Raw genomic sequence first — 11,648 nt, 5'->3', positions numbered from 1 at the left:
GACAGTCCGATTGAAAATGTGGCTGCAGTCCTCCTGAAGTATCAGGTGTGGTTCTGTTGGAGCAAGGGGAATCTGTAGAGAAGGATGTATTCTTTCTCTGAAGATCCAGTGGAAGAGGCAACTGCTGTTCCTCTGGGGAATCCCGTAGAGAAAGCCATGCTGGTGTTCCATAATCTCATATTATATCTGGGTAGCAGCGCTTGGCTCCTCCCTCTGGGTGGAGCATCTCACAATGGGATGTTATAGCTCTTATCAGTCATGCACTGACATTCAATAGTTTGTTATCAGCAGAGGTCCCCTCCCGAGAGAGGTGTGAATGTGGTCACTCAAAGAGAGAGATAAAGCAAACTGCCCACTTGACAAAGGTAATCTACCATACAGATGGTAATGGAAAACATCTTGCATGCCATCTTCAACACCCAGTCACTCCCAGTCATTCCTTATGATGATGCAATTTGCTCCTAGCAAGATCTCACTTGCTCCCACTTTCATCTAGTGTGTTCCCAGTTCTCCCAGTTGCCCCTAGCATAGTCCTAGTCATTCCAGTATGGTCCCCATCTCTCCCAGCATGGCCCCAGTCACTCACACTTGCCCCCAGCATGATCCCAGGTTCTCTAGAGCATTCTCAGCCACTCCCAGTTTTGTCCCAGGCACTACTTCTATGGTGTCAGACACTTCCAGTATATCCCAGGTACCCTGAACTTTCTCATAGTTATTGCCAGGCACTTCTAGTTACCTCAGTGAACCTCATGGTTTACTTGCCCCCGTTTTTATCCCGCTTGCTCCCAGTTCTTCTAATTATGTCCCCAGTTGGCTCCCAGCATGGGCCTGGTAGTTCCCAATAACCCCCAATCAGGGTCCAATGACACGCACTCTAATCCCAGTATAATTCCAGTCACTCCCAGTCTGATGTCAGTTGCCCCCAGTGTGATCCCAGTTGCTCCCTGTTGTAAGAGTCAGCACGGTTGGGACGGACGGAGATGAGAGATCTCTGAAGCCAGGTCGTGGAACTTGCAGTTTATTGCAAAGGGCGTGGGTGCAGGGCCCTGCTGGGAGCTGCCAGCTGCACCTCGGAACAGGACTGAGAGAAGAGAGGGGTAGAGAGGATGAGACGGTAAGAGCGTAAAAGCATAAGAGAGTAAAAGGGGTAAGAGCTAAGAGGCAAGAGTAAGAGCTAAGACCATAAAAAAGTAAGTATGTAAGTAAGAGCTAAGACCATAGAAAAGTAAGTAAGAGCTAAGAGAGCAAAGTTCCCATTACAATACAATAAATCATTTTCTGTGTTGAATATTCTGATTCTCACTAACCAATCTAGTAGAAGATACAAGTCCTATAGCATTTCCATACAGCCTGTAAGAATCACTACATTACCATATTGTGCTACATTTTAAACCCTAAAAATTACTTTTTGGACCCCTTCTGCCAAGCTGGCAGGGTCTGCTCAGACCCTTGGACCTGCTTGCTTGCAGAGGGTCTTGTTTCATCAAAAGGGCATTACCTTCAGCCGGTCACATAATTGTTTTCCTGTTGTTCAGTAACTAAGAGATCTCAAAACTTGCTTTCATTTCAATCTCGCTTATAGTTTCCATATTCTTAAAATCTTTTGCCAGGCAGTCATATTTATAAGGCTTTCCTGTTTCATTGTCCCCAACACCTGTCAATGCCAGAGTGACCCCAGTAGCCTCCAGTATGATCCCAGTGAATCCCTGTCTCTCCCAGTGTATCCCAGTCACCTCCAGCATGCTCCCAGTTGCTTTCAGCACAATTCCAGTTGCCCACAGCCACTCCGAGTCAATCCCAGTATGATTCTAGTCACCCTCAGTATGATCCCAGTTGCCCCCAGCATAGTTCCAGTTGTTCTCAGTTCCTACAAGTATGATCCCAGTTGCCCCTACAATAGTCCTAGTCCCTCTCAGCATGGTCCCTGTCACATCCAGTGTCCTCCACTGTAGATTCAGTCACTTCCAATTTCTGTAGAGTAGTCCAAGTCATCCCCAGCATGGTCCCTGCTGTTCCCAGTGTTGTTCCAGTTATCCCTAGTATGGTTACAGACACTCCAAGTTGCCCCAGTGAGGCTCTAGTTACCTGAGAATTATCCCAGTCTTTTCCAGTTATTCCCAGTTGCCTCCAGCATGATCCCAGTTTTTGTTTGTTGCCCAAAGTGTAGTCCTAGTTGCTTCCAGTATGATCCCAGTTGTGAACTCAGTCCCCTCAGCATGGTTCCAGTACAGTCCAGTTGATCCCAGTTGCTCCCAATGTGTCCACAATTTCCTCCCAACATGGGCCCAGTAGCTCTCAGTAACCCCCAGTCAGGTTCCATTCACACCCATTATAATCCCAGTAGCTCCCAGGGTGGTCCCAGTAGTGCCCATAGTCACTAGCAGTATGGTTCCAAGTCACTGCTAGTATGATCCCAGTTGCATCCAGTGACTCCTAAATCCTCCCAGTATTATGCCAGTCATGCCCAGAGTGACTCTCTGTAACTCCTAGTGTGGTCCCAGTTGCTCCCAGTCACCTCCAGTATGATTCCAGTCATGGTAAGCACCTTTCCAGTCACCCCCAGTCTGATTCCAGTAGGATCCCAGTCACTCCTACATACTCTCAGTACTATTCTACTTACTCCCAGTATGATCCCAGTATGACCCTGACACAGGCACACCTCCCGCCATTATCACTCAGCATGATTCCAGTTGCTCCCATTTACCCCCACTATCGTTTCAGTCTCTCCCAGTATAACCCAGTTGGTCCCAGCATGTTCCCAGTCACTCCCAGATGCCCAGAGTTGCTTCCAGCCTGATCCCATTGGATCACAGCTACTCCCAGTCACCATGAGTGCAGTCCCAGTTGCTGCAAGTATGATCCAGTATGATCCCAGTCTGCTCCAGCATGGGCCCAGCTGCTTCCACTGTGATCCCTGTAGGATCCCAGTTGCCCCCAGCATGGTTCCAGTTTCTCCCTGTTCCTCCCAGTATGAAGCCAGTTGCACCCAGTTGTCCCAGTATAGTCCTAGTCATGCGGTGGATGATCCCAATCCCTCCCAGCATGGTCCCAGTCATGCCCAGTTGCCACCAGTGCAGACCCAGTCACCCCCATTCCCTCCTAGTTGCCCACATTGTCATCCCAATTCTCACCAGCATGGTCCCCGTTGTTCCCAGTGTGGTTCTAGTCACCTCAGTATGGTTACAGACACTCCCAGTATACCCCAGTAGCTCTCAGCATGCTTGTAGTAATTCCCAGTCATTCCCAGTTGCCCCAGTAAGATTCCAGTTACCCCAGTATAGCATAGTTCCTCCCAGTGATGCCACTCCTGGCATCCCCCAGCCCTCTCTGCATCCCCCCTCCCAGATCTCCCGAGAGGAGCCCCAGGGGCTGGCAGTCCTCAGCCAGGGTCCCCAGCAAGCTCCAGTGTGGATGTGCAGCCCCCAGTTTTCCCAGTTTGCCTCTCCTTCTCCCCGGGCCGGGTTCCCCCTGGCCCCAGCGGCTGGGAGCAGCCGAGCCCCGCGCTGCCCATCCCAAGCTGTCCCGACTCCATCCCCGCTCCTGCCGCGGGCTGAGAGGGCTGCAGGAACGGGGCACCGAGGGTGTCGCTGCTCCTGGGGGAGGAGGAGGAGGGATGGAAGTAGGAGAAGGAGGTGGGCTTAGGGAGGAGGAGGAGGAGGGATGGAAGAGGAGGAGTGGGTGGAAGAGGAGGATCAAGGAAAGGAGAAGGAACCACGAGGTTGAGCGCTCCCTGAATTTGCAGCCCTGCACCTGTGGGATCATCACTCCCCCATCCTGCAGGTGACAGGGAAGGGGGACCTTGGCCCAGATATTCTGGGGGGCTCTGTGAGTTGGGTTTTTTTGGGGGCAATGTTTGGAGAATGAGGAAGTGTACAGCTGAGTGGAAAAGGCCCCTTTTGGGGACATTGAGGGTTCTGGTGGCAGCTGCCAGCAGAGGCAGCCTGGAGGAGCAGAGCCCTGCGTTCCCCAGGAGCCCAAAGTGGGCAGCCCAGAGAAGGGGGAGTGCCGTTATTCACAGGACCTTCAACAGCCTGGAGAGGGGCAGGGGGGAACTCCTTGGAGCTACTGCACCCCAAAGCAGAGAATAAGGGGAGATGGCATCCTGGGACCCCAAAAACCCCCAGCATCCCTAAATGGGGAGACTGAGGAGGGGAGAACCTTTTGGATTCCTGGGATTCACAGCAGCCTGAGGAGGACGGGGACCAAGGAGAAGGGAGACCCACAATATGAGCATGACCCCAAGCAGCTGGGACAGGCTCCCCAAAGACCAAAGGGGAGAGACCTGAGATGGGGAACTTCTGTGAGGCTTTTTCAGAGCTGAATCTTGGTGTTCTGGAGGATTCTATGGACCCCAGATGCCCAGTGACTTCCAGAGATGGACTTGGGCAGAGGGACCTTCAAACTCGACATGCTTATCCCTTGTTTTCCCCCAAACCAGGATTTCCCATTCCCACACCTTGGCTGGATGGAGAAGGAGGGTGCAAGGACAAGGAGGATGCCACGGAACACCCAGGCAGGTAAGGAGAAGGTCACTGCCCCTTTCCCACTCTCTCCTGCTCCATCTCCCAGCCCAGCATGGCCTCTGGCTGCAGGACAACCCTGCTGCCAACCCCGTCCTGCTGGGGATGCACTGGGGGGATCTCCTTGCCCTGCCCTGTGCCACGGAGGCAAATCCCATCGTGTCCTTGTCTTTCTTCCCCCAGAGAAAGAGCTGCAGATGTAGGCCAGGGAGGACAAATCCCTGTGGCAGAATCTCATGGAAGACGTCATTTTGAGCAGCTCCACAGCACAGGAATCGAAGGGGAAAGAAAAGCCCCGGAGATCACGTGCAAGGAGGGGCTGCAAACGCAGATCATGGGGATCTGAGGAGGAAAGACCAACCCTGGGCCGGGAAGGCGGCGAGGGATCCAGCCAGAGCTTGGACTTGGTGGTCCATGAGCAGCTTCATGATGGGGAGAAGCCCCACAAGTGTTTGGAGTGTGGGAAGAGCTTCAGCCGGAGCTCCAGCCTGATTCAGCACCAGCGGACCCACACAGGGGAGCAGCCGTATGAGTGTGGGGTATGTGGGAAGAGCTTCAGAGTCAGCTCCAGCCTGATCCGCCACCAGATTATCCACACTGGAGAACAACCCTATGAGTGTGGGGAATGTGGGAAGAGCTTCAGCCGGAGCTGTAGCCTCATCCGTCACCCGGTGGTCCACACTGGGGAGAGGCCTCACGAGTGTGGGGAATGTGGGAAGAGCTTCAGCCGGAGCTGTAGCCTCATCCGTCACCCGGTGGTCCACACTGGGGAGAGGCCTCACGAGTGTGGGGAATGTGGGAAGAGCTTCAGCCGGAGCTGTAGCCTCATCCGTCACCCGGTGGTCCACACTGGGGAGAGGCCTCACGAGTGTGGGGAATGTGGGAAGAGCTTCAGCCGGAGCTGTAGCCTCATCCGTCACCCGGTGGTCCACACTGGGGAGAGGCCTCACGAGTGTGGGGAATGTGGGAAGAGCTTCAGCCGGAGCTGTAGCCTCATCCGTCACCCGGTGGTCCACACTGGGGAGAGGCCTCACGAGTGTGGGGAATGTGGGAAGAGCTTCAGCCGGAGCTGTAGCCTCATCCGTCACCCGGTGGTCCACACTGGGGAGAGGCCTCACGAGTGTGGGGAATGTGGGAAGAGCTTCAGCCGGAGCAGCAGCCTCATCCAGCACCAGAACGTTCACACTGGGGAGAGACCCTATGAGTGTGATCAGTGCAGGAAGAGGTTTCAGCTCAGCTCTAGTCTCCTTGTGCACCAGCGCACACACACAGAGGAGAGGCCCTTCCGCTGCCCCGACTGCGGGAAGGGCTTCAGGCAGAACGCCCATCTTGTCAGGCACCAGCGCATCCACACTGGGGAGAGGCCCCACGAGTGTGGGGAGTGTGGGATGAGCTTCAGCCGGAGCTCCCATCTGATCCGCCACCAGAGGACCCACACTGGGGAGCGGCCCTATGAGTGTGGGGAATGTGGGAAGAGCTTCAGACAGAGCACCAACCTGATCCAGCACCAGAACATTCACACTGGGAAGAGGCCCTACAAATGTGGGGAATGTGGGAAGGGCTTCAGCCAGCGTGCCAACCTGGTCCAGCACCAGAACATCCACACTGGGGAGAGGCCCTACAAGTGTTCAGAATGTGGGAAGGGGTTTCGGATCAGCTCACATCTCCTCATACACCGTCGGACTCACACAGAGGAGAGGCCCTTCCACTGTCCCGACTGTGGGAAAGGATTCATGTACAACTCCACCCTCATCAACCACCAACGGATTCACACAAAGGAGAGGCCCTTCCACTGCCCTGACTGTGGGAAGGGCTACAAGCACAATTCCTCCCTGATCACCCATCGGTGCATCCACACTGGGGAGAGGCCCTACGAGTGTCCACAGTGTGGGAAGAGCTTCTCACAGAGCTCAGCCTTGACCAAGCACCAACGGAGCCACCAGTAAGTGAAGCCCTGTGAGTGCCCCGATTTCAGGAAGAGCTTCGTGTGCTGCTCCAACTCCACCCCCCACTGGAGGACCCTTGTTGGGAAGAGCCCTGGTGATCCACATTCCCTTTGATCCATGTTGGGAAGGCACCTAGCTGGTTATCCTTTTGTTTTGGCCTTCATTTTCTTCTGATTCATCTTCATCCCTTAAAAACAGGCAAAACGGGCTTGAAAAGAAAGAAACTGATTAAAGATATCTAAAGTCCCACCATTTCACAGTTGTTTTAGAGGGAATTTAGGATTTGGGGACATGATCTTGAGGATTTATGGGTTCTGGGAGGATTTTGGGCAGTGTTCTCCATCTCTTTGCACTGCAGAAACCAAGAGGGATCGATCTGTCTCCTCATAGCAACTCAGTCCCACTGAAAACCATACAGTTGTACCCCAAAAGGGCTCAATCCCAACTCAAAATTGCTTGTTCCCTCCTCAAAAATCTCAATTGTGTGCCAAACTCACTTGATTCCAAAGCCGCTGTGGTGAGAAGGGGTTGGAAGGAGATTGGGAGAAGTGGGATCCAAATTTGGAACGGTGGATTGGGATTGTGTGAGGCTGGGTGGGTGGGATGTGTTTGATAGTAAATAAAACTTTCAGAGTTAGTCATTTCTGTCCCATTCATTTTCAGTCAGTTGCAGTTCTGTTTCCGGAGTGCCACCTTCACAGCTGATTTTGTTTGTGTCCTCCTTTCTCTCCTGCCTCTCTTTGCCTGCTCTGATTTAATTCCCAATGCAGGAGCTACAGCAACGATCGGTGAAGTTATGAAGGCTGGCAGTGAAATGTCACTGTAAGATCTTCCTCTACTTGGCTTTTGGCCCCTTCTTAAGAGCTCTGCCTTTGAGGGCAGGAACACCTTTTCCTCAGGGGGAACTGGAATTCCAGACTCTTGGAGTGTGTGCCATGCGGGACCATACAGACTGGGATCATGCGGACTGGGATCACATGGACTGGGATGGCTGCACCAGAACAATGTGAACTGAGGCAGTCCCACCCTGCCGAGGGATCCCTCCCAGTCCTGCACGGGAGCATAGCCAAAACTCTCCAGAGTGAACACGGAGGTCCTGGAGGGATCCCGGTGCCAATCCCGTTCCCAGTTTTGGTCTCAGTCTCTGTCCAGGTTCACTCCCAGTGTCAGTTTCAGTCCCAGTCCCGGTCTTGGTCTCAGTCTCGGAGCGCTCCTGGAGCACTCCCCAGTGCTGATTCCCGTCCTGGTGTTGATCTCAATTTCAACCAGCTGTGCTGGTCTCAGTTTGAGTCCCAGAGCGGTGCCAGTCTTGGTGCTGGTGCTGCTTCTGGTTTCAGTCTCCATCTCAGTCTCGGTCTCTGAATTGTCCTGGTTCTAGTGCTGGTACCTGTGCCAGTCTTGGTCCTGGAGTGCTCCCTGTGCCAGCCTCAGTCCCAGTCCCAGAGCACTGCCAGTCTCGGTGCTGATTCCAGTGCCAGTCTTGGTCTCAGTCCCGCAGTGCTCCTGCCAGTCTCCATCCTGGTCCCAGTCCCAGAGAGGTCCTGGTGCCAGTGCTGGTCCCAGTTCCAGTCCTAGTCCTGGTCTCGGAGCACTCCCGGTGCCAGTCCTGGTTCTGAAGCACTCCCGGTAGCAAGTCCTGGTGTCAGTCTTGGTCTCAGTCTTTGTCCCAGTGCCAGTTCTGGTGCTGGTTTCAGTTTCGGTCCCAGTAATTGTGCCTGTCCCAGAGTGGTGCTGGTCTTGGTTCTGGCATCAGTTCTGGTCCCAGTCTTGGTCCCAGTCCCTGAGATTTTAGGCCCATTTGGGTGATTTTAGGCCAAGCTGGGCAGGTTTAGGGTGGGTTTTAGATCTCTCTGAGTGATTTCAAGCATTTTAGTGGGGATTTTAGGTCCCTTTGGATGACTTTAAACCCATATGGGTGGATCTTAAGCCTTAAGATCACAGTGTGGGTGATTTTAGCCCCTTTTCTTGGTGATTTTGGTTTCAGGATTCAAACAGTGTTGTCTTTCCCCACAGCTGTTCCTTCAGCCGGATTGGGAGGGCCTTTTGGCCTCTGGACCCACACTTTGGCTCCATTATTAGGACTGATGGATTCAAATCCTTTATCTCCAACAAGAGTGATATTTGTAGGTGCATCTTTTTTCACAATTGCTTTTAAAACTGCAATGTCAATAACTGTGCTACCCTGTCATGGGGTTGAATAATCACACCTTATTCATTATTGTTTAGTGACTTTAATTACATTAATTACTTTAATTCCTCCTTGATAATCTGCATCAACTCCTCCCATGACATGAACACTTTTCAAAGCCAAGCTCCAGCGAGCAGTTATCAAACCAAAGTGTCCTGGAGGAATTGGAATTCCTATGTCAGTATTGATAATTCTCATTTGCTTTTGATTTATCCTAATTAATTATAATGCATGAAGGTCCAGCCCTGCAGCCTCTAGGAGGGCCCTGTCCAGGGCCATCAGACCAGAATAATTTCTCAGGAAGTTAAAGCATCACTGTTCATAGTTGTATTTGCAAATTGGGTGCAGCCATGCACATCCAGGGGGTTTCCATTTCCCAGGGGGCCCTTTGTACCCTTGGTAAAGTTATAAAGTACATCTGTGAGATGCGTTCTCCATGGGGGCAGATTCCCATCTCCTCCTTTTTTCAACTGCTCTTTGAATAAACCTTTTACCCATTCAATCAATCCAGCAGATTGTGGATAGTCTGGTGTCTGAAAAACACAGCAGTCTTAATCACTGTATTTTTCACAGTAACAGACAAAGCATTCCATGTCACAGCATCAGCAAACGCCATAAAAATAGCCAATTTCATCCGTTCCTCCTTTATTTGTATACAAATATATTGTTGTATACAATCTCACAAAGTTTACCATTGACATTCAGGTCCTGGCCAATGCTTTTCTGTAGGATATTTAGTGCTCAGGTTAGATCCTTGAGCAGTCACAGGTGGTAAATCAGAATTGTCAGCATTATTTCACATTATTATTATTTTATATAGAGATAAAGATATAGATAGAAACATAGATAAATAAAAATCTGTGGTTATAAATATATATTAAAATGTTATATTTTATTACATATATGTATATAGTTATTTATTATATTAATATTCTTTCACTTGAACAAATTAATATAAGCTCAAGATTAAAAACTTCTGCTGTTGCTCCATGTGAGAGCGACAACAACCGGTCCTTCTGTTGGTGCTGTTTCCAATGTGCTGTTAACAAAATTCATCCTCATCTTTACCCACTCGCAAGTTGTTTTCCTTTCTCCATATGCAATTTTTGGATTCATTTTAATACATCCAGTGGTTCAGCTTCTTTAAATTGACTGCCCCATTGCTCACATGGTGTTCTGACCTCAGTCCACTCCAGAGTCAGCAAACTCTAGGGAAGGGCTTCCCATCTGTGAATTTCAGATTGGACTGATTCCTTAAATTTACATTTAAGAAGTGACGTTTTCTTGTGATCTGGCCAGACTATGCCAGTTTTGTTTCATGAGTGGGCAGGGTCAGCACCAAAGAAACAAACATGAACTGAAGGAATCAGTGTAATTTACTGTAGTTCAAAGCAGCAAATAATCACAGAAGGAGAAGCTCAGCAATGCACCCAATCATCACTACCAAAGATTACCTGCAGTGATTAGGATCCATCACTGTCATGGTGAGGATGGCTGCAGCAAACCTCTTTGGTTCCCTAACTTCAGGGCGAGGGTGACGAAAATGAAAAGGAGTGGGTTCGATAGAGTTGCCTGGAAAAAACTTTAATAAAGGGTGAAAAACAGCAAAGGTGGAGTAGCTGAGCACAGCGTGAGGGGCAGCATCCAGAGACCCAAAACAAAGTGGAAGCAGCAACATATACACTTGGGGGTGGAACATTCTGGAACTATAACCATATAGGGGAAACAAGTAATAGGGGAGCAGAACCTGGACAACTTAACATAATAACACCAAGGGCTTATGGGGGAACTCTCAGGCTCACCTTAAGTTAGACAAATGATTCCCAAGTCTTGAAACTAATGCCCAGTTCTTTTCGGGTAAAATCTGGCTGACTTAGAGTCACAGCTGGGCCAATTCCCACATCTCCCCCTTTCTGTTTTCTAACAAAAATGGAGCTGAAAGAACTTTGCAAAACTATAAAAACATCCAAACAAGCATGGAACAACCAACACCACAACAACAACAACCAAGAAAACGAACAGTCCCGTCTTGACTAAAGGCATCATCCAACCCTTCAGTCCCCAGGATTAGAAGAGTTTATTCAACCAGTCTTTGTTTTCCACTTGAAGCTTCTTGAACCCTTCCCTCAGCACTTGAATGCTGTTGTTTATTGACTTGCTGTGGCTGGAGAGGTTCATGAAACACATTCCCTCAAAGTCCTCACAGCTGTGCTCATGTGCTGAAAGTAGAAAGTCTATTGCTGCCCTGTTCTGCAAGGTGGTGTGTCTGATGGTATCTATGTCTGACAGCAGGCCACTCAATGCAAGGGAGGTAGCATTGGTTTGCTTACTTAGGCACCCAAGATGGTCTAATTGTCCTAATGTTAGCGTTCAGGAACACACAATCACAGAATGATTATATGCAGGTGCTTTTATTGAAGAGCTCTGGGTGTCAGGGGTACAGACCCAAATCTGACTCCAACATGGGTTCAGGATGAGCATGTTTTTATACCCTTATTGTTATATAACTACATATTAATTATTAAACTTATATTGTTCTGTTGTATACACTGATTTCATCCAAGCATGGATTTTTGTAATTTCCATCAAACCCCCCCAACATAGTTTCTCATGATTCTTTGTCGCAGATATCTTTTTATGAAAATCCTTTCTTAGGATTTTTTCTTCCTGAGAAGCTGACAGGCTCCAGGAACAAAATGTAAACAATGGTTATCTGCTGCTGTGGAATGCAACAGGTGGATCTGTGATTGGTCTCGTGTGGATGTTTGGATTTAGTGACCAGAGCTGGCTCTCGCTCTCTGTCTAAGCCAGCTGCCTTTGTTATCGCTTAGCTAGCCTTCTGAGATGAACCTTTTCCTTCTATTCTTTTTAGTGTAGTTGTAATGTAATATATATACCATAAAATAATAAATCAAGCTTCTGAAACATGGAGTCAACCTTCTCGTCTCTTCCCTCATCCAAGAACCCCTGTGAACACTGTCACAATTCTTGTTA

The 11,648-nt window shown here is 49.8% G+C and overlaps 1 protein-coding gene across 1 annotated transcript in view; it reads left to right on the top strand.

Annotated features, from left to right (window-relative positions):
• Positions 1 to 11,297, top strand: part of LOC102040416 (zinc finger protein 252) — a 14,825-nt gene extending 3,528 nt beyond the window's left edge. Inside the window, exons 2-4 of the mRNA XM_031065739.1 lie at positions 4,439 to 4,517; positions 4,704 to 5,751; positions 5,836 to 11,297. Of these exons, the coding sequence (XP_030921599.1) occupies positions 4,757 to 5,751; positions 5,836 to 6,466 (1,626 nt within the window). The 5' untranslated portion in view covers positions 4,439 to 4,517; positions 4,704 to 4,756 and the 3' untranslated portion in view covers positions 6,467 to 11,297. The remainder of the gene's footprint in view (positions 1 to 4,438; positions 4,518 to 4,703; positions 5,752 to 5,835) is intronic.
• Positions 11,298 to 11,648: the final 351 nt, after the last annotated feature.

The sequence above is a fragment of the Geospiza fortis genome, unplaced genomic scaffold (genome assembly GCF_000277835.1).
Source record: "Geospiza fortis unplaced genomic scaffold, GeoFor_1.0 scaffold1040, whole genome shotgun sequence".
Lineage (NCBI taxonomy): Eukaryota > Metazoa > Chordata > Aves > Passeriformes > Thraupidae > Geospiza > Geospiza fortis.
This window is presented reverse-complemented; position numbering and strand designations above follow the sequence as displayed.